Source organism: Drosophila mojavensis, unplaced genomic scaffold, assembly GCF_018153725.1.
Source record: "Drosophila mojavensis isolate 15081-1352.22 unplaced genomic scaffold, ASM1815372v1 contig_81, whole genome shotgun sequence".
Classification (NCBI taxonomy): Eukaryota; Metazoa; Arthropoda; class Insecta; order Diptera; family Drosophilidae; genus Drosophila; species Drosophila mojavensis.
In genome coordinates, this window is record NW_025318907.1 from 7098365 (window position 1) to 7122263 (window position 23899).

The 23899-nt window shown below is 37.9% G+C and overlaps 1 protein-coding gene across 1 annotated transcript in view; it reads left to right on the top strand.

Annotated features, from left to right (window-relative positions):
- The window catches only part of LOC6580945 (matrix metalloproteinase-2), a 106691-nt gene that overhangs the window by 2172 nt on the left and 80620 nt on the right, over positions 1-23899 (top strand). Inside the window, exons 2-3 of the mRNA XM_002006704.4 lie at positions 23391-23492; positions 23607-23797. Of these exons, the coding sequence (XP_002006740.2) occupies positions 23391-23492; positions 23607-23797 (293 nt within the window). The remainder of the gene's footprint in view (positions 1-23390; positions 23493-23606; positions 23798-23899) is intronic.

A 23899-nucleotide genomic window follows, 5' to 3' on the forward strand; every position in this document is an offset into this window, starting at 1 on the left:
GCAACTTTTTGATTAATAGGATAATATGGAATATAGAGTATTGCATCTAATAAAAATATTTTTAATATATTTTTAAATTTAATAAAAATTTTGCTCATATAAGTTATTTAGAAGTAGGCTTTTTTTTTTTTTTTTTTTTTTTTTTTTAATAATATATATTATAATATATAGTTTTGTTCCAAAATATTGTTTTAAAATATTAGAAAATTTGTATATTAAAATTAGTTTATTATATTAAAAATTAGGTAACAGTGCTTATGAATATTATGTGAATGTGTTATTCAGTTACTTTTTATTATTTAATATATTATTTAAGTAAAAAAATAAAACGGTCATCATAAATATTATTTTAGTAATATTGAAAATACTTAATTTTCAAATAATTTGAATTGCTTGGTTCCATAGGTCAATCGACTTACTAGAAAATATCTTATTCCAGGAAATCTATTAACTTAATTTCTAGAATTTCTAATGGCGAATAAAAGTCCTCTCAGCTCTCTCCCTCAATTATTTAAAGTAACCGCCCTCTTATATATACGAACGCACGCACACACACCCATACATACGCACAGGCACACACATGCAAACACACTCATATGTTCATTGGCCTGTACAGCTCGATATATGTACGATGTGTGCCAGTGCCTCGGGTCTCGATATCCTTACTAAATAAACAATATGCGGGCTCGATTGGAGGGCTGCCCTCGGTGTTGCAAGTAGTTTTTATTTCAGCTGCTCGACATCTATGACGCCGAGACGACGATGACGTTGAATGGTTCGCTCAATTATAATTTTCTCACTCTGTACTTCGTTCCGAGGGCCTTTAATAAATGTAAAAATTTGGTCTTTTTATATGTCTCATATGTATATATTTATGTTCTGCATGCCAATCCAATGGACATGTTGTATAGTCCCGTTGGTAGTGGGCGTACTTAGTGCCACTTGCCACGTCGCGTGTCTGGAGCCTTGCCTCTGACTCATCAGTTCGGCTTCGGTCGCGTCGGCTCGGGGTGAAGGGGGTTCAATGTCCTTAAGACCTTGCCCTGTCGCCTGAGCTCCTTTTGCCTCGCACACATTGCGCATATTTTGATTAAAAAATAAAAAAAGACGCCGTCGCTTAATGAGCGCCTGGTCAAAGGAGCGCCAGGCGGGCAGGCGTCAGGGGTGCGACAACTATGTTTAGTATGAATAACGAGTCGAATGTGCATATGAATGTGAATGTGAATGTGAGTGTGAATGGGTATATATCCTAGCTGGGCAGACAAAATGCATTAAACGCTGGACTGCAGCCAAAACAAAAAGCCTGCATTGTGCGCTCTGCAGCAGCTAACATATCGTGCATGAATATACAAATGTATATATGTATATTTATATTAATAAATATATATACATATTTACATGTAGTTATATATAATTTTCAATATGTATGTATGTAAGAAATTATGTATGCAGGGCAACGCAGTGTGTGTGAAGTTCGTTTTGGGATTTTGGGGTCAGACACTGGAAGAAAACAACTGTTTCAACTCATTCAGATGTGCGCGATAAGGATTTCATATAATATGCTGGACTTTACTTTTTCAGTTTGTTAAACAAATCAAACACAATGAAATTGTATTTAAAATTAAAAAATTTATTTTTCAACAATAATAGGTTTCATGCTAAAAAAAATTTAACACTTAATAAAAATAAAGAATTTGTAGATAAAATCATGCTCAGCCAAAAATTCCTGTATACGTTTCATACTAAATCTATAAATCCAAGTTAATTTTCTATAATTCAGACTTTAACATTAAAATAAAGAAAGAACTTGAACCTAACACAGAACTCATCTCTTTGTATATCCATAGTATGTCTAATAGTATTTCTTACATAAATAGTGCCCTTATTATTACGTAGTATGTGAATACTATAAATAAGAAATTGTAATAACAATGTCGTCTATTTTGATTCGATATTCAGATTGATGTTTCCAGATTTAGCAAATGTTTTATTATAAACTCTTAATATGCGTTCAGTTAGAACTTTTAATTTTAACATAATTTGTAATCAATTATTGTAATTAAGATGCGTTTTTCTCTAAGTGTATTGCATTACTGGGCAACACATCTGCAGAGAGTCGGGCAGTCTTATCTTTATGTTGGTTCACTTGGAATATGCATAGCCCCAGATCTGAATACACTCGCAGACATACATATATAAAAATATATAAATATATATGTATATAAGTACGTATATATGTATGTGTCTCTGTATGTGTGTGCATGTAAATGTGCTACTGTGCGCTGCATGGGCATTTCTATGTGTGTTGCTTTTATTTTCAGTTGTTATAGTTATTGTTGCTTGTTGTTGTTGCAGTCTGTTGCATTGTTGTTGTGGCTGCTGTTTCTGTTGCTGTTGCTGACCTCCGGCGCACGCATTTCATGTTCTCCTATTTGTGTGCACACGCAGTGTGTTGGGAATTCGTATTTGTCTACCCGTTATTTTCCCAGCACATTCATAATGGTTAATAATGCATAAAGCTCTGCCTGCAATTGCAATTTGTGTCGGTATAAACAGTTTTTGGCTTTGAGTCCATAGAATCGTCAACAGTTAATAAATTGAACAATTCTCAGCAGATCAGTTCACAGGTTCATAAATTAATTGGATAAATAAATTACTGAATAATTGGATAAATAATAAAATCGATAATTGCTTGTACTGACTTCAAATCAAATTCCAAAAATTGATATTCTGATTTGGCTTAATTTGTTGTTTATATTAGCTCAGGGCAAACAAGTTTCTCCCCCCCGTCTCTTTGTATATAAGAAAGAGGCCATAGATCTCATATTTATATTTTTCATCTCAGCAATAATTTCACCAGAGTGAGTCATATTTTTTGGGAAGACTTGTGAATGAGAATCTTTGGGCTTTTCCCACAGATTTATTAAATCACTTTCCACTTATTATGTTTAATCGTTTATCGTTCAGAGCATCTCCCAGAAATTGTGATTTGAACTCGACTAACACATCTAACAAGTGTTGAGGGCCCACACAGCAGCATTTGATAAATTGTTAGCAATTGAACAGTACAAATTGAACGGAAATATTTTTATTATAATTTATAATTGCATTAAAACACCAACGTGATTTATAAGTATTAAGCGTGAATATATGTGTATATATGTATGTGCCTGACAGACATACTGTGAATCAGTCTGACTTATGTATATCTCAGCTCGACTTAACTCGACGCGACTTTCAATCGTCGTCACTAAGTTAATTGCCTCACATTTAATATGTTCCAAGCTTAATTGATACCCCTCGCCCTCACTCTCTTTTCCGCTCTCTCGCGCTCTCTGGCTCTCTCCTCTTGCTTTTCTTTTGTTTATCGTTTTATGGAGCTGGCCATAAAATAATTATATGATCCCTCGGTTCTTCAGTAATTGTTCGCTTCGTGCATTCAACTGCGGTTAAAAAAAAGAACATTGTCATAAGCCTATTAAGCGAGGCTTAAATAATTATTTTGATTGTTTTCTGTTTTTTTTTTTTGCTTTTTTTGTTTTTACTTCAATTTGTTTTTACTTCTTATTTCTGTTTAAATGAAATGCTGGAAATGCTTTAAGTGTGCCATAAAAAGCACAAACAGTGGCCGAGAATCGAGCTCAGAATCTCCATCTACCAGGAAGCCATTAAACGATCAACTAATTAAAGATGCCATGCATCAGCTGTGTCCAATGTATTTGTATGTGTACGAATATATTCGAATTCAAATCCATATATGTCTTCTTTCGGCAGATGAATTCTCAATTTGATGTGCACAACAATAATTTGGTATAATTAGTTAGCGCCTGCAAGGGATCGAATCAGATTAGTCATCGTCTTTCTTTGTGTATTTTAATTTGGTATTAAAAAACATATACGAGAGCCAAGACAAGCATAGCCAAATATACATAAATTTCTATCAAAAATTTGATCTAATAATGAAATTATTTAATTTATATTTCTCATTACTGTCGTAACATTCATATCTGATTTGCTAAAATCATATTATTTTCAATATATAAAATATGAATCAGAATATAAATAGCTTGTAATATATGTATTTGTTGATTATTACGAATCAGCAATAATATACGATATAAACTCTCATGAATAAGTCGTTCTTTTCAAAAGCTGCTCCGGCCTTGAATCACTTGAGAATGTTATGATCTGATCATTCTGCAATGGGAGCCAATGGAGTTGAAGCCTTCATCCACGTTTTGTTTAACAATAAATATAAATGTTTCATTAACTCTTACAGATTGCAAAATGTGCGGATGTTGATAAGAATGTGCCGGAGTATTCCTATACTTGTAATTGCAATGTTTCAAGAAAATCAGAGAAAGCAATAAATTCTTATCATGGAAAAAAAGAGTTGGTGTTTGAGTGTTTGGCAGAGTATGCAAAGGCCTAATTAATTTTATTCCCCTTTGAAGCGAAAGCCTTTTCGTTCAGTTACTGCGTTTACTTGCTCGCAATTCGCAAACTAATTGCAGGGCTTTACGCGTTTTGTTATTTTGGTCATAAACTAGTTAAAACGGCAGACTCTTGTTTAAGCGCAGAGCATTAACAGGACTCGTGTGTATGTGGCGCCCCCTGGCGGCCATGCGTGTCGTCTGCAGGCTGAGCTGCTTTATGAAATTTCGCTTTCAATACAATATGCGAGGCGTTTTTCTATTTCCCACTTTTTTTATTCTATTTCTTCCTTTTCTATTTAGTTTTTTAATTGTGTCACGTAGAAAACTACACGCGGCCATTGAAAGCTCGGCTGCCTTTTTTGGCTTTGCCACACAACAACTTGTGTGTGGGTGTTTGTTGTTGTTGTTGCTCGCATTGAAATGCAAGGCAGCGTAAAAATGTTCAACACAGTAGCACAGGAACAAATAATGCCCAATTTGCATTGGGAATGGCATTCAGCGAAATAAACCGAAGCGAAAAATGCATGCACTAAAAGAAGCAAAAATATATATTTAAAAAAAAAAAAAAAGAAACCAAATTCCATACTGAAAACAAGTAAGAACGTCGAGCGTAAAAGCGGCGCCAGCGACTGCATAATGCTCGTTCGGGGTTAAAGTGCTCAAATGGAAAGAGTGATACATATATCTGCAAGATGCAGTTGAGATGATGCAAGTAGAATTTGTTTTTGATCTATATAGAGAAGATCAAAACATTGGCATTACGAATAGAAGTACTGTTCGATGGATATATCGATTTGACTTGCTTTCAGAACGATTTACCAGAAATAAGTCAGTGCAATAAAAAAGCGATATTTCCGATAAACAGATATTTTCTATATACTCTGATTTACTACTATAATCTCGTATTATTTTATATATTACATACATATTTTTATATATAATCAAGTATTATTTGTGTATATATTCAAAATATCGGTCTTGAACCTAAGCAAGTGTAGTATTACCCGATATTCCGCTTCCATTGTGAGCTTAACAGCAAAATCTTGGCAACAGAAACGACAACTGCGTCTTATCATTAGCTTCAATTTCATTCATTCGGAAAAATGTGCAGTAAAACGACATCCAAATCCAATATACCCAATTAATTTCGTAAATGACATCAAAATGGAAAATTATATGCCGTACAAAGGAAACAAACGAAATATAAGAAAAACGTGCTGTGCACAGTAAATAGGAAGTATGTTTACTAAATATATAAGCATGCCAGATGCATATACTACATACGAGTAAAGTACAAAATAAAAAAATATTAAAAAAAAATCAACTTAATTAAAAGCTGATAAGCGCAATAAATAAAACGCAGAGCGAGAGAGAGAGAGCGAGAGAGAGAGAGAGATGCAAGCGAACGAGCAGACTATCGATGCATTTTTCATTTGTTTTATGTGCCATTGATTGATTTTTAATAGCATTAGGGTAGCCAGCCGCACACACGCACATAGAGATAGAGATAGCGAGATGGGGAGGGAAAGGCAGACAGCTGCATTATCATCAGTGGCACACAACATCATCGCCAGGCAGTCCACGTGGCGTATGATTGATGTATCCACAGTTTTAACTTCAGTTTGCAGTTGCTGCTGCTGCTGCTGTCGCTGCTGCCACTGCTGCATTTATGCATTTTGCGTATCCGCTTCGCATCATTATGACTGCGTACTTAAATATGAGAAATTTGTTGTGCATACAAATTTTGACAGTCAGCTGTGTGTGTGTATGTGTGTGTGTGTGTGCATGTACATTAGCCTGCTCAAACCCATTCTCTGGCTATAAGCTCGTTGCAATCTCAACTCCATCCACACTCGCATTCATTGTCCATCGGTCATGTGCACAATTTTGGTTAGCAATGACAATGATTCATGCAGACAAGGCTTACACACACACACGCACACACACACACACACAAACACATTGGGTATGCACCTAGGCGCTTGGCAAATTGTGGGCAGCAAAGCACTTTGGCGCACTCCGTCCGCCCAGCCCAGGTATGCGGTTACATCGATCTGAGCGATGCCTGTGTGCGCTTCCTACAATAACTCACAAATTGTCGATCTAAATGCTGTTGGGCTCAAAAGGCACAAAGCGCAACGATTAAAGAGCTGAAATCAATACGAGTTGTATAGACAGAGAGATTGACTTAAAGCTAAGCTTAAGCCCATTGTTGGCAGTTAACAGTTAGCAGAGTCGTAGCGTAGTACATGAACGACAATGAGAATCACAAAGAGGGCTGCTCCGATAAGAATTGGGCTAAGTTGAAATGGCTTAGCACTTGCGGCACTTGAGACTGTGCGGTAGAGCAGACAGCTTATTCTACTTTTGTAACAAGTTGTTCACTTAAAAATAAGGTAAGAGTGTTCTTGTCAAGTAGGAGGGTCACCCTGAACCACATTAACCAGATGCTATATCTGTATATTTAAATCATTTCGAATTTGAGTGAGAAAGTCAAATATTTATATACGAAATGATAATAGTCAATTCAATGTATTTCAAAGTATATTATTTCTTGGATTTTAAATTGATGCATAATATGAACAGATTTTATTATTTATCTCGCAATTTTTTATTTTCTATATTCTGAATTGACTCTTTTTGCAAATCTTCAGCACTTCTGTCGTAACCAATTTGCAAGTTGGTTATAACTTATTATAACGTTTTTTTCTTTTTTTTTCGGTTTACATTTTAATATTCAGGGTATTATCACGCTTCTACTTTCAAGGCTAATTCTCATAGACAAGCTAAGAGCTCGGCTAGCATAAAATCCATTCGACTCTGAAGTCAGAATGTGAATACGAAATCTGTAGCTAATTATCAGCAGTCAAGCAGAAGATGCCAGCTGCAAGTGCTTAACTTTTAAGTTAGTTTTAACTTTATATTACCTCTAATCATTAAAAAAGAAAAAAGGATAAATAAATAAAAAATCGCAGGCAAATTGTAAATAAATATATATTTATAAATATTTTCCAGTATTTTAATCAAAACTCTAACTGTTTTCAATCGACAGCGAAAAAAATGCAATAAATTCCAGTTACGTTGCTATAATTCATAATACAATATAAAAAGCTTTAAAATGCAAGCAGAGCAGTCAAATTTCTTAACATGCAACCACATGCATACACATGCATGCACACACACAATCTCTCTCTAAGTTCTAAGCTCCTTAGCTAAACGAATATCTTTTAGCCACAGATATAAAAAAAAATGCATTATCGAAATTGCAAAATCGTTATTGTTATTGTGGGCTAAAAGTTTTCAGCTTTATCTGCAGAAAAGGCGACCAAAACGACAGATGCAGTTACACAAAGAGAGAGAGAGAGAGGAAGAGAGATAGATAGAGTGAGAGGGAGTCAGAGAGTGTTAGAGAGAGAGAGAGAGAGCTAGCTGTATTCGACCCTCCATTAGCAGCGGAAAAAAGAAGACGCATAAAAGAGAACTATGCAGATTTTAGTTTGGCACTTTTTACACTCCCATCTAATGGTGTCTCGGGTGTGTGTGTGTGTGTGTGTGTGGTATAAGTGTGCAATAAATCTAAGTAAAATATAAATAAATATACACACACATACATATATGTATATGCATCGTTTGTAAATAGATATAACAATAAAGCACAACAAATTTGGTTGTAGACTCCATATTTCCCTATATAATGTGTGTAAAGCGTGCTACGCGCGATGCTATGTGTCTTGCTGTTGTTGTTGTTTATGTTGTTGTTCTTTGTGCTGTATAAAGAATTTATAAACAAAACAAAAAAAAAAAAAAAAAAAAAAAAACAGCAGCAATTGAATTTGACCCAGTTAAATAGCCTCAGCCTGCGTCTCAGCTGCTTCTGTTTGTGCGCTTTTGGTCTTGTTTTTTCCTCGGTATTGTTTTGTGTTTTTATATATCTTTTGTCTGTATTAATTATCACATTTCGTTTGTCTCTGATTGTTGCATAAACAACGATTCTTGTACGATTTATTTTTGGAACGACACGCGAGCTAACGGGAATCACGCTTGCCTCGGGGGTCCTCTCGCAATAAAACACGCCCATATGACATTTGCCAAAACGACGGCCCCTACAAAATATATCGAACTTGATTTTAATGAGGCACAAGCAACAGTCCCAGCAGCAGCAGGCGGCAGCAGCAGCAGCAGCAGCAGCAACAGCAGTTAGTTCAGCTGCCTTCAATCGTTGGCCTCTTCCAATGAAATGCCGCTGAATTCTTGCCGCAACAACAACATTAACGACAACGCCTTTTTGGGTCCAGTTGTGCATCCAGCAAGTTTCCTTTTAAGTGTCGCTCGGCTTTGCCATCAATTATGCGGCATGTTGGCTTGCAGCCTCATCCTCTGACTGGTACTCACAATCTCTGCCCCAACCTTCGCTTTGTGTGTTGCATGTGGCAGCTGTCTACCAAAGAAGGTGCGCGCCAGCCAAAACAGCAACGCGCCAACACGTAGGTGTGTGTAGTCGGCTCTCTCGGTTTTGCCAAAGCGTTGACTGGCAGGCAGGCTGGCAAGACATCAACTTCATGCAATACCCTGTATACAGATCAAAAGCGTGGGGTATGTGAGAGGAGTGTGTCAGTGTGCTGACTTGGTTTATAGCTGTGAACTACCCTATAAATTTAGCAAATTGGGTATATCAAATCTATATTCCACATTGATATTTACTAAAAGCAGCCTTAATATATGGACTACCCTGTACAACATATTAGGGCATATAATGTTGTATTTATTTAAGGTTCAGTCATTCTTGTTCATTGACGACGATTACCTGTAAAGATGTTCAGTGAGCGCATAAAGGCAATAAGACTTGGTTTGCTTCCTTTGAGTCATCTTAGTTAGCATTCCTTGAAAAGGCAAAGCGGAAATGTTTTAAAATACCCTGCACGAAGTGAAAAGTCTTTTCAAATTATAGTCAAACACGTTTCAAAGATAAAGAAAATCCGTAAAAACTTTAGTAAGTAAGCTTGTCAAAAATGCACAAGCAAATATTTGACTAAAATATCTTGAAGTAAATTTCTAGAATCTTAAGCTGAATTAAATTAACAGAGAATTGATAATCGCATTGTAACTTAGTTTCTCTCCGTATTATTTATTGAGAATTACTCATCAATTCAGATATAGCCTTTGCCAGGGTACCGCAAGGTGCAGTTCCGATGCTTTTACAATTTGCGGCTTACCTGTTTTTGTTTTCCATCATCTGCGCCAGCGCACCGCCTCTGAATCACTTTTTGCGTCGATGGCGATTTCTGGTTGCGGCTTAAAGTTCACAAATAGTTGACCACTCATTAAATTCCGCACCTTTGGGGGTTTTTGCCACACAAAGTCAAATACCCTGCAAATACCCACTGTGATACTCTCACTCATCAATTTACATTAGTAAGCGATGCAGCATCATCTCGTCTAGTTAATTTAGTCAAAACAGTAGTCACACCTGCGGCTCTGTGGCTGTTGCTCACAAACGGGTTTATTGCCCCGCATTTAGCTATCTGCGCTTTGAGATCTGCTCAGTCGGCTGGCGCCTAAGCCTAATCCCGCTCTATTACTCGGCTCGACCAGGCACACAGCAGGTTTCTTGTTTGGCTTTATGTAACCATCGCAGCTACATTCAGGCAAACGGTCTTTGAGATTCCGCAAAAGCGTGGGCGGAGCATGTAAAAGGTTGGTTGAGAGAGGAAATAAAAGTGAAAAGGAAAAGTGTGAAAGGAATTAAGTATTTGTATAGGGAAATAAATTCATTATTATTATAATTAATGTGACAACTTGATTTCTAAATTAAATAAGAATTATCTGTATAAGATTCTTATCGTATTCAAAGAAATATACATATATAAGTAGCTGAAGCCGTAGCGATTAGAGGTGTCGCATTACCATTATTGATTATTGATGAAAACATTATAATCATAGATAACAAAAGAAATTGGCGAACAATAATGAACAAGTTGTAAAACAAGCTAGTATTGAAGCTAAATGAAATAAGATATCAAAAAAGTTCAGTTTATAATACAAAAAAAAACATATTCATGTGGTTTGAGAAAACATCGAATTCCTGAGAGTATATCAAATGCATATTTCATATAACTATGAAATCTGATGAAAAATTACAATATTCTATGAAAATTAATAATCATTTAGATGAAATAGAGAAATTTTGACTCCTGAATTGCGTATTTAAAAAATTATAAAATACTGATGAGAGGTAAGACAGAGAAAGAGTGAGATATCGATAAAGAGAAAAGATAAGAATATTAAAGATGTAGAAGCAAAGAAAAAACAAGTAAGAAGGCTCTAGTCGAGACTGCTCGACTAGGAGATACCCTGAACCCTCTAAGCTGATATTCTAATCATTCTGCATTTTTATGCACACATACATACACATGCATCCACACGCACGCATAAGCCTGCGCTCTGCTAACTGCGCAGTAAGCAGCGGCTGCGCTTGGGCTGCGCTGCAGTGTGGGCAATATTATGAGAAATTATTTGTTGAATAATTTCTTTTGTAGACATAAGATCTTAATGAAACTTTCAGAGTATAATCATATGATGAATATGTGTGTACATTCCAAAGCACAAGTCTCTAGTACTTTTTTACAAATTGGGGGGAAAGGAGTCGTGGTATCCAAAATCTGTAGATTACAAAATCTTTGTATCGATTAACTTTATATACAACGCAAATTTGAAGAATCCAGGTCTAACAAGTAAGAAGGCTCCAGTCGAGACTGCTCGACTAGGAGATACCCTGAACCCTCTAAGCTGATACTCTTATCATTCTGGACTTCTTTTATGCACACATACATACACATGCACTTATCAGCACGCGCTCTGCTAACTGCGCAGTAAGCAGCGACTGCGCTTGGGCTGCGCTGCAGTGTGGGCAATATTATGAGAATTTATTTGTTGAATAATTTCTTTTGTAGACCTTCGATCTTAATGAAACTTTCAGAGCGTAATCATATGGCTAAAATGTGTGTACATTCCAAAGCACAAGTCTCTAGTACTTGAAATGCGTTTTTTACAAATTGGGGGCGAATGGGGCGTGGTATCCAAAATCTGTAAATTACAAAATCTTTGTATCCATTAACTTTATATACAACGCAAATTTGAAGTCTCCAGGTCTAAAAGTGTTCAAATTAGGCTGAAAAAACAATGTCGATTTTTCGATTATTCTCGATAAAAAAGTTATCGGATGAGTTATCGAAAAAATAAAGCAAACTCGTACTGCCTATGGTATACACGAGTATGCATGCCAAATTTCAGCTCTCTAGCTCTTATATCTTCTGAGATCCTTTTGCTCATACGGACGGACGGACGGACGGACGGAGGGACGGACGGACGGACGGACGGACAGACGGACAGGGCTATATCGACTCAGCTCGTCGTCCTGATCAAGAATATATATACTTTATGGGGTCTGCGATGATTCCTTCTGCCTGTTACATACTTTTCACAAAACCATTATACCCTGATTTCCCATTTTCAATGGGTTCAGGGTATAAAAATGTTCAAATTAGGCTGAAACAAGTAAGAAGACTCTAGTCGAGACTGCTCGACTAGGAGATACCCTGAACCCTCTAAGCTGATATTCTAATCATTCTGCACTTCTTTTATGCACACATACATACACATGCATCCACACGCACGCATAAGCCTGCGCTCTGCTAACTGCGCAGTAAGCAGCGACTGCGCTTGGGCTGCGCTGCAGTGTGGGCAATATTATGAGAATTTATTTGTCGAATAATTTCTTTTGTAGTCATACGATCTTAATGAAACTTTCAAAGTGTAATCATATGGTGAATATGTGTGTACATTTCAAAGCACAAGTCTCTAGTACTTGAAATGCGTTTTTTACAAATTGGGGGAGAAGGGGGCGTGGTATCCAAAATCTGTAAATTACAAAATCTTTGTATCGATTAACTTTATATACAACGCAAATTTGAAGACAACAGGTCTAATAATGTTCAAATTAGGCTAAAAAAACAAAATCAATTTTTCGATTATTCTCGATAAAAAAGTTATCGGACGATTTATCGAAAAAATAAAGCAAACTCGTACTGCGTATGGTACACACGAGTATGCATGCCAAATTTCAGCTCTCTAGCTCTTATAACTTCTGAGATCGACGCACTCATACGGACGGACGGACGGACGGACGGACGGACAGACGGACAGGGCTATATCGACTCAGCTCATCGCGCTGATCAAGAATATATATACTTTGTGGGGTCTGCCACGCCTCCTTCTGCCCGTTACATACTTTTTCACAAAACCATTATACCCTGATTTCCCATTTTCAATGGGTTCAGGGTATAAAAACAATGCCGATTTTTCGATTATTCTCGATAACAAAGTTATCGGATGAATTATCGAAAAAATAAAGCAAACTCGTATTGCGTATGGTACTCACGAGTATGCATGCCAAATTTCAGCTCTCTAGCTTTTATAACTTCTGAGATCGACGCACTCATACGGACGGACGGACGGACGGACGGACAGACGGACAGGGCTATATCAACTCAGCTCGTCGCGCTGATCAAGAATATATATACTTTATGGGGTCTGCCACGCCTCCTTCTACCCGTTACATACTTTTTCACAAAACCATTATACCCTGATTTCCCATTTTCAATGGGTTCAGGGTATAAAAAAATTAAAGACCTATTCAACATTGCCCGAGGAAAGCCATTAAGATAATTAATATTCAATGTTGACTTGAAAGATAATTAGAATTAGAAAGTTTGAATTAGACATTACAATCAGATATAAAGAATATTTAACTTTGTCTATGAAAAGTTAAAGATATTTAAAAGTTTAAAATAGATATAGATATAGATATGGGATGCAAGACATTTTTCATTATCTAAGAGATGTTCTAAATATTAATTTAATATTAAATATTGACTTGAAAGATAGCTAGTATTCGTATTTATAATTTTTAAATATTACTTATAAATATAAAGAATATTTAGCTTTGTCCATGAGAAGTATCAAAGACACATACAAGAAGACTTGCCATTTATGCAGCTTCTGGATTGATCTTATCGTATGCAAATAAGCAAAGAACATCATTAAGAATAATCAACTCTACTTGAAAACATGTTTATCCTTTTAAGACTTAACATTCCATTCTCAAGGCCAAACTTGAACTCTCATGTCTTACACTTAGGAAATGCTGTACTTTGTGTTGTGTCTTTGTAATTTCCTGGTATGTGTGTGTGAGTGCAAGCCAAATACTGTATTGGCCCCTTTTGGTGAGCATTAGCATTTCAAAGCATAAACTAGCTGGAATATATGGGTAAATTCAATTGAATTATTAAATAAATTGTGTCGCATATGCGAGTTGAGGCAACTCGTGGTCTCAAGTCCCCAGTTGAGTCCCCCGAGACATGCACAGCGCCAGTTATCCAGGTCTCAGGTCTCTTGGTCTCTTGGTCTCTTGGCCTCTCAGTCTCCTGGTCTCAATGCTCAGCTCTCGTTGGCTATAAACACAACGCACAATATATATCAATGACCATATCGGGTGACTGCGGCTTAATGCGCCTGTTGCCAGCCAATGGTTTTAATGTCATAAGTTAAAACGAAACCTTTTACCCCAAGCATCGATGCTCGATGCTCGATGCTGGATGCTGAATGCCGATGCTCGATGCTAGATTGTCGACGGCCGATGCTAGATGTCTGAGATGTGTATGTCGTTCGAAGCTTGTCCAGCGTCGACTCCGATTTCTTGTCAGTTGTTGAATTTGCATATAATTGGACTGGAATCCGGGTCGGTCCGGGCTGGGCCGAGCCACTGGCAGCTCAACTTGATTTGCACTGCAGCCATATGGTGCATTTCACAGGCGCCAGCAGAAGGGGCCGGCAGGAGGCAGGAGGCAGGAGACAGAGGTTGGAGGTTGATATTGAGGTCTGCTCTGTGTCCGTAATTTCAGTGTGTGTATTTATTTGACCATCGTGCAAGTCATTGAACGCAAACTTTGTGTCTCGGTTTTTGTTCTACAGGCAACTCAATGCGATTGTGCATAAATAATGATTTATTTGTTTATTGCAAAATGCGCGCACAAATACGCAGTTAATCAATTTATTTATTTTGTTTTCTTCCGTTGTCTTTAATATGAACTCTATGGTGCCAGGGAGAAGCCTTGGATTGCTGCTGACTTTTTAATGCACGCCATTTTCCATTTGCCATTTGCCATTTCGCATTTTCCCATTTTCCCATTTTCTCCAATTCGCCGCATTTTCTATTTACACAAGTTGCTGCTCGGCTCCACCAGCCCAGCTGTGGGCCAGGATGACTTGTTGCTTAGACTCCCGCGGCTGTTGAAGCCCACAACACCAGCCCCGCCCCCTCGGCTGCCGTCTCTGCTCAGCCCATGGCCATGGCGAGTGGGCGTATCTCATCACTTTCCCATAAACATTCGAACTGTTTTGAAAGACTGGTGGTTCGAGCTGGGGCGATATTGCAATTTACGTTCTGTGGTCTAATTAAAGTGCAAGTACAACTAAACTTGTGGCAGGTTGAGCCGCGGCTTCAGGGCTAAAGGCATGGAGAGGCGCCCCTCGGTTCAAGTGCCAGCGCCATGCACATTGCGTGTTCGCTGTTTTGCGGTCAATTCATTTACTGGGCTCCCATTGCAGCGAAGAGATTACAGCGTGTCGGCGTTATCGGCGTAGCCTCGAGCACGCAAAAGAAGCCAGTCACGACCCGAGCTGCTGAGCGAAAAGCAAAAGCAAATCGAAATGAAAGTTACGAATTGTAGGGACTAGGGCAATAGATGAATCATATACCACAAGTAGAGTCTAGAAACTATTAGAAAGAATTTAGAAAGAATTTAATAACTTAAAATAGTCATAAATTAAACTAATAATAATTTATAAATTGAATAATAATTATTAATAATAATAAATATAGTAATAATACAGTAACTATAATAATAATAAATATAATAATAATGAAAATATAGAAAATATTTATTTAAAAAAAAAATTGTATTTATAACTTTAAATAAACTAAAAAATAAAATATAAATAATTTCAATATTTACTTTCAATACTTCTATCTCTTAAATATGTTCTAAACTGTGTGTACAAATATATTTAATATTTCATAATTTCTATAAAACTTAAACAGAAAATCTTTAAATATTCTTCAAATAAATGAATAACTTAATTTATAAATATTTATGGCATGTTGCTTTCTGTTAAAACTAATATTATCTTTATAAGCCCATATCCGCCAAGTAAATAGACACGACTCGGCGTGTCACGCACGCTTCCCACTCGAATTGGTGCTACAGCTGCCACATAGTGTTGCAATATAGTAAATATATCGTACGAAGGCTTCTCATTCTTTGCATTTGCTTTTGTCTTTTGCAGTCGCCGGTTCATTTTTCTCGTATCTCACATTAATCAATGTTGATTTCAATTAATTTAACCATCTCTTCACTTGCCAGTCATTGCGGCCGGCGTCCGTCCTTTCTGTTTTTATTTTTATTAAACCAATAATACCAACAACAAAAGGAGTAGAGGAACGAACGCCTTCGCTGTGGCCGACACACACGCTCCTCACTCTGTCGCTCAGCTCGCGTGTCTATGCTCTCTCTCTCTCTCTCTCTCTTTTATTAAAATTTTGCAGTCTATAAATTTCAAAGAGGTGTTGGGCCTGGGCTAGGCGGCCACAGCCAGATAGAGGCACGCACAAGGAGAGGCGGGTATGCAGCACGAGGGCGTATCTGGAACGCATGTGTTTCCCAGTTGAACATACGCACACATTTGCCGTACATGATATGATACTTAAGTTTGAGATGGCAAACGGAAATGCGTGGAGGGCGCTCGACTTCCATTCAGTCATAAATAAGTGTATGCAGAGGAATGCGATTTGAGATTGGGGTAAAGCATTTACCCATCACACTTCGGCGTGAAAAGCAATTGAGAAGTGTTTCATTTTTATGGAAATTTATTGCGGGCAAATCAAACTCATAGAAAGCTCTTGCTCGATAACTATCATTGTATAGGAAATTAAAAATGAGTTCTTCAGATTTTAATTTTCATTTCAAATTAACTCAAGAGCTGTCAGCATTAATTTTCTCAATGCTGTATAGCATATATGAGAGGTCTATTCAATGTCATCAATATTGTTATTTACTTTTGCTCTTATCCAGGACGCGTGTCCTTGCCAAATACTCAATATCAGGTCTTAAAGCTTTGTAAAAATTTGCATGCAATTTTATTGATAGTTCTCAAGGACAACTGCAAACACACATGCATGCAACACACACACAATCACACACTCGGCAGATGGCGACCATTATCATTTGTCATGCTTGAGAAGCGCATAGAAAAGCAGCGAGGAGTCGCAGCAGCAGCAGCAGCAGCTTGCCAGTGAGTGCATATTCCAGTTTCTCAATTGAGTTTTGAAACATCTCATTCAATGCAGCAGTGAACATTTTTTATGTGGCATACACAGAGAGAAAGAGAGAGAGAAAGGGAGAGAAGCAATGCGACCATTATATGATTGAGTTATGTTTTGTTGTCCCTGCGGCACAGCTAACACGTAAAATTCTATTCAATACCTCCACTCTAGCACAGGAGCAGGAGGCTGCACCGCCCCCTACCCCCCGATTTCCCACTCGCTTGTAGCAGCCATAAATTTTGTGGGAAAAACCTGTTGTTGTGTGTGGCAAGCAAGCCATATCATGGCCATATCCTGTCAATTTGGCCCCGCACTTGCCTTGCCACCACGTTGCATGCAACTCCTTGCGGCTGCTGCTGCTGCTGCTGCATTTTCGTTTTTTGCGCATTTCTCACAATTTGTTGCGCCTGGTCGCTCGCATGGCGTTTGACTTGACTCGACTTGGCAGGCGAACAGGCTAACGCAGGCTAACACACAATCCTGGCGGCGCTTCGTTGCCTTCCTTGCCTTGCCAGCGCAGGCAAGGACAATGTGTCGCCTCTCGGATTTGCCTGGATCGAGCTGGTGCCTCTGCATCTGGTTAGAGTTAGATAGATGCGCTCGTTTGTTGCAGTTGCTTGTCATTTTTATAGGTTTGTTTGCGGCTCAGTCGAGTGGGCGGCTCTTGCTAGATGTGCAGGCTGTTATGAGTGTGTGTGTGTGTGTGTGTGTGTGTGTGGGTGTGTGCATCCCTTATTGGTTATTGGTCTGCCTTTATTAGTTGCTGCCTGTCGTCGCCGATGCCAAGAATTATGGCTGTCAATAGCCATTGGGCCAATGCAGCCTCTGCTGCCAGATAAACCAATTTGATTTGTTTGTGTGGCCAACTGCTATACCATCCGCACACCGCCCTCCTCTTGCCTTGCTGCATGCGCGACGGTTGATTAAAACATATGAGACACTGGCTGCCACTCCCTCTCCCGCTTCCGCGCTATCTCCCTCAATTCCCCTCTCATGGCTATTTGCCCAAGTAATTGAGTTAAGTGACACAAACACACGCACGCTGTGGGTCTCATTTAATTGTTGTGTTCTCTTATTGTCCATTCATAATTATAATCCAATAAAATAATAAACATATCGCATTGTTCAATTTACTTTCACACACACACACACACACACTCTCACTCTCTCTCCACGGCCAGAACTTCTGTCACGCCATCTTAACTAAATTAAGCCAAAACATTTATGGCGGTCTACGTTTACACTTTCACAATTGGTTTTTTGCCCTATCTCGGACATGGAGCGCAGGGTATATTCGCTTTTTGATTTATTATAGATAATATGGAATTTTCTAATATCAATGAAATGATGATATTTGATCACTTTTAATGTGTGCAAGTTTTGAATATAATTAAAAAATATATACGGTTGTTAGGTATTCAATTTACCGATTTTTAGTTACTTTAAATTAATTTGTAATATTTTTCTACAACAGATTTGCCTTTACCTTTTTGTTCATTTGTTTTTACTTTTCTCTTCTGTTCTTGATTTTCACATCTTCTTAATTCTTCTTATTATTATTAATAGCTTTCTTATTTCTTTTCCTCTTCTTCTTCTCAGTCCTCCTCTTTTTACACTGTTTGCATTTATCTTTCCATCACTGTTTCTCATTGATTTTCTCTATGATCTTTTCACTTTTACAGGGCATATGTTTGTCGTTCATTCTGCATATGATCAAGTTTTCCTATTCCCGTTTGGTTATTGGTTTCTCTGCTTGTTATTATTTCTGTATCATGATTTTGTTTACACGCCAAATGCGCACGTACCTCGCGTCGCACTTTTTACCATGATTATTATTATTCTATTTTTTTTTACTTTTTTACTCTTTGCTGCTCACCTGTTTTATTTATTTTTCTTTTTTTCTTCTGTTGTTTTTGTTGTTGTTGCTGTCGCTTTTCTATTAGCCTGAAACGTCGCTTGACCACGTACGACATGCACAGAAGCCAGCGGCTTGGCATGCCCCCTCCGGCACTATTGCCCGCCCGCTTCTCTTTTCGATTTTCAAACACGTAGAGCGCCAGCAAATTTCCCATTTCCCATTAAAAGCGCAAAAGGCCAATGCATAAATGATTGATCCACCCCATATACACCTGGACCCTGACCGTACCGCCGGCCGAAGGGGTTGACGAGCTTCCGTTGAGTGCAGTGCGAGTGCGAGTGCGAGAGTCTCACTTAGTCACTCACTCATCCACTCATTCAGTCAGTCAGTCATGCAACCAATCATGCATTCATTCACTTATGCATTCATTCATCGGCTATTGTAGTTTATTATCGGCGTCGCAGCGAGCGGTCATAAAAACAAAGCTGCTCATCAGCCCCCCGCCAAGTCCGTCCGTCCGTATCGTTATCTCTATGTGTGACTGTCTTCATCAGCTTGACTGTATCTCTTAGCTGCGCTTGGGCTTGGGCTTTGAGTTTGGGTTTGGGTTTGGGTTTGGGTCGCGTATCCGTGACACACCTTGCTTAAGTAATATTTATGGCAAATGGCTTCGATTAACCAAATTGACTAACAGCTCTGAGCCTTATTTGCTCTTGGCTCGGCAACGTGACTGCGGAAGAACTTACGCCTGTCCGTTGTGTTTCTTCTTCATTCCGAAGAATACATTAAATATGACTAATGTAGGTTAAATTGCTGCGATCAAGTGATCTGTAAACTGTCTAGGACTAAAGCCTCATCAGTTCACTTTAAGCTGCGCATTGAAACAGCTTCAAATAGATGTTTCCACTTTCACTAGAATTTCTTACCAGAACTGGGCAAACAGTTAAAGTCGCCGGTCTCCAAAAAGTGAGCTCCATTGCATTCATGAATGGATTCATTTTGTGATATATCATAAATGCCGATTCACACAAGATCTTCCACAATAACTTTAATTCCGCTTTATCTCCTTTATCTCATTTTTCTGCCCTTTTTAATGCTTCAATCTGCTGCCTACGTCAAAGTTTGATGGTCAACGATTCATTCTTATGATTTTTTTCGCGCTTATAAAAAATTAATCAAGTGTCGCCGTTGCAGACATACAATTTCCGCTCGTTAGTTGTCCGATTGTCCGCTTGTTCGCTTCTCTCTATTTGTCCGATTCCTTAGCTAATAAAACTTGTACATATTTTAATTGATATTGTTTTCATGTATGTTGCTATGCTATTGTTGTTGTTGTTGCTGTTGTTGTTGGGCATTGGCTTCAGCTGTACGTAGTTGTAGGCTCCCTGGGCCCGATACGTTATATGAATTTCAATGTGCTTTTGTGTGGGCTTTCTTCGACTACCCTCGTCATACACACACAGACAGAGCGAGAGAGAGAGAGAGAGTGAGAGAGCGTGCAAGAGGGAGCGCGAGAGACGGCGCTACGTAACATAAAGTCAACATAACGTTAACGTAACCGACTGACGCTGACGCGTTGCAACAACGTGACAACTTTGGTGACTCTGACGCAGTTTGTGACCAGCTGGTTGCATGGACATTTTGTTGCTGCCACTGCTGCTGCTCTTGCTCTTGCTCTTGTTGTTGTTCTAGTATTTCTTTTCTTTTTTTTTCAAACTCTCCCTCGCCTACAGCTGGTGTCAAGTCGTTTTTTCTTGCAGCTATTATTGCACTTGCACTGCTGCCGCCAGGGATCCATAGTTATATAAAAAAATACCTTGAAGCCATGCAGCAGTGTGTGGCATGTGGCAAGTTATTCGAACTGAATAAAGAAACCAATTAGATTCAAGAAAACTGCTCCTGCTCAGGAGCGTTTAGTATAAAATATAATCCGATTTGTTGGAGACTAATCATGCACAGCTTATTCATATCAATTCTCACCCGCTGCGAATTTTCAGGCGGCGGTCTCCATAAATATATAATTAGGCATGTACATTTCTTTTTAGATATATTGCGTGTCTTGCTCGTCTTAGAATATCTATAAATATAAACAGATTCAACAAAGTTTCCCAAATTGTTTTTGTTTTCTACATGTGTAGAAAAGATTTTCATGGTGTTTCGAATTTTTTTATGATGAGTTCTTCGGGAAAACAGTTTCCATTTCCGAATGTAATAATTATTTTTAGTTGAAGCTATAAATTTCGAAAACATTTTCAGCACGACGATGCAAAAAAAATATATTCTTAGTTTTGAAAGCTTTGAAGTATATATATAAATTATTATACATATAGTATGATATATTATACATAAGCCTAAAATAATTATATCAATGTATATTAATTTAATAATATTTAATAATGAAATAGAAATTACAAGTCTATTTCGTTGCTTGAAATTAAAATAGAAGGAAACGTGATCTTAGCCAACTCTCTCTAGAAATATTTAGTTATATAGATAATTATAAATATAATTAATGTATATATATTTTATTTGAATGATTCTCCCTGAAGAATTCAACATTATTAAATAAGAATAATTAATACACCCTATGCAAATGACTTTTTCAAATATCTTTAGCATCTCTTTTATTAATCTTCTCTTTAATATTCAGTTTATTGGCATTCTTTCTAATAAACTCTGAGGCAAGTAATGTTCAGTTAATTGATAATTAAGCAATTAGCTGAATGTCGCCAACAAGTTCTTCAACTTGTTGCAGTTCTTCATTGCCAATTGTCGACATGCTTCAGCTTAAAGTAGTTTAGCCAGTTTCCCCTGCCGTTTGCGATTGCCGTTTGCCTCTTGGCCCTTGGCCCTTGGCTGGCTGTGTTTGTTTGAGGCAACGACTTGTGGGTTATCTCAGCTAGTTTTATATGCATCACACGATGTTTGGGGCAACGCACCATTCATCAATCGATTCCACAATAAATTCAGCTAATCGCCTTATAGCGAGGGAATCTTAGCGTGTTAACGATTCTCCGGCATGAACAATTTTTTGTGAATCGACTTTTAGTGTGACTCTATACAACAGCAACAACAACACGCAAAAGAATGTTGTTTTCTTCTTGTCTGTGTGTATGTGTGTGTCTGCTAGTTTGTTGTATATTGTTTTTCACATGTTTTCAACAAATTGCGTGTGGGGAGGCGTGCCAGAGAGTGTGTGTGACAATTTTCTCATATATCCGAAATGAAAGAGAAAATTTAATTTGCAGGTCACGTAAGTTGCTGGTGTGTGTGCGTATGTGTGTGTGGGGGCGTGCTACACACGCACTAGACTGTATGTGTGTGTGTGTATGGATAAATAAATTTGCTTGGTTGGCTTTACTCTATGTGTATCTTCTCTTTTCATGTGTGCGTGTGTGTGAGTGTGTGTATTACATGTAAAAATATGCAAATCCAGTCTACACATATGGCCGAAGCTCTGTTTTGTCGTCGCTGTCGCCCACTTTACAGTTATGACTGTTTATTTGGTTGCGGGCCATGGCCCAAAAAAAAAGAAGAAAAAAAGTATACAAAACGAAAAATAATAAAAAGCAGCAAAAATAAAAAAGGAAAAGAGGAAGAGGAAGGGCTGACAAAATATATGCCCATCGATTGTGACCATGCTCGCAGAGGCCTGAAACTGAAACAGCAATGCCTGAAGCTGATGCTGATAGCAGCTATAGCATACGCTTGCCTCCTCATACCCTGTGCTACTGTGGAGAGTGGGGTATGCTGAGAATAGAGCTTGATAAATACAGAGAAATGCTGATTATGTTAATATTAAGTCAATTCAGTCTGTTAAATTAACAGAGGCACTCTGTAATCTTAAATAGCAACATATATCTGGTCTGTTAAGGTATTCCATTGATTAATTATGGTAAAAAAGGCGTAAAAGTACTTTAGAGTTGTTTGAATAATTATTTCTTATTTAAAGTGATTTACTATATTAAAATAATAAATTTTTGTAAAAATAGAGAAATTTGCCTATTTATAAATTTAATTTAAAATGAGTAGAATAATATAAAAATTCCTTATTTCATAAATATACCTAATATATGATATAGACTAACAGATCTCTAAGCAGCTAAAATTTAGTACACTTATTTCTCAATAATTTCTAAAGAACTTGAAAGCAAATGCATAGGGGTAGTAAACAAAAACTCCATAATTATATTATGTTATATTCAAAATTTCACTTACTAAGCTCTGGGCTCAACTTTGCTCATCAAAATTAGCTGGCAAATATTAAGGCAACTGCCAGCGAAGGCCCACAGTCGAGCCGACTACTGCAGGAGAAGCTTTCCATCCTCTACTTTTTATTGGGGTTTCGGTCTTTTTTGTGTGGCATACTTTTTGGCTTATTAATGTAACGTTAAACTTTGCTGTTGTTGTTTTTCTTTCTTTGTTGTTGTTGGGGCTGTGCTGCTGTGACTGTTGCTTTTATCATTAACTTTATGCAAAAAGTTTTTCATGCCAGCATCATTTGCCGACGCGCCTACATTAAGCCAACAAATAGTTTGGCTCTCAACCATTTTGGCCAGTTTTGGCACACTTCCCTAATGCATCTGTCTGAGCACTCGCTCCTCTGCTTCTTTTGGCTTTTGGCCGCCTACTTACCACAACGCTTCCATCTTTGCAGTACAATTACCTCATGCAGTTTGATTATCTGCCCAAGTCGGATCTGGAAACGGGAGCCCTGCGCACCGAGGAGCAGCTGATAGATGCACTAAGTAAACTCCAGGTGGGTAGCTGCCAAACAGCATGCAGCAGCTGCAGCTATAGCGCTTGCCACTGCTGCATGCCACATGCATTATGCACAATTTCACAAACTAACATTTTCGTCTCCGTGCCACAGAAATTTGGCAACATTCCAGTTACGGGCAAAATCGACGCGGCTACGGCCAGGCTAATACAATTGCCCCGCTGCGGCGTGGGCGACAATGAGCATGCGTATAATTTCTCACCGGATAATCTGGATCACGGCCCGCGTAAGCGTCGATATGTTCTGCAGGGCGCCAAGTGGGACAAGACGGATCTAACATGGAGGTAAGTGCTAGGCAGCTCAAAGAATACTAATGGTGTGCTATTATCCATGTATTTATATTAATATTTATTTGAATACATGTTTTTTATTTATTTATCTACTAT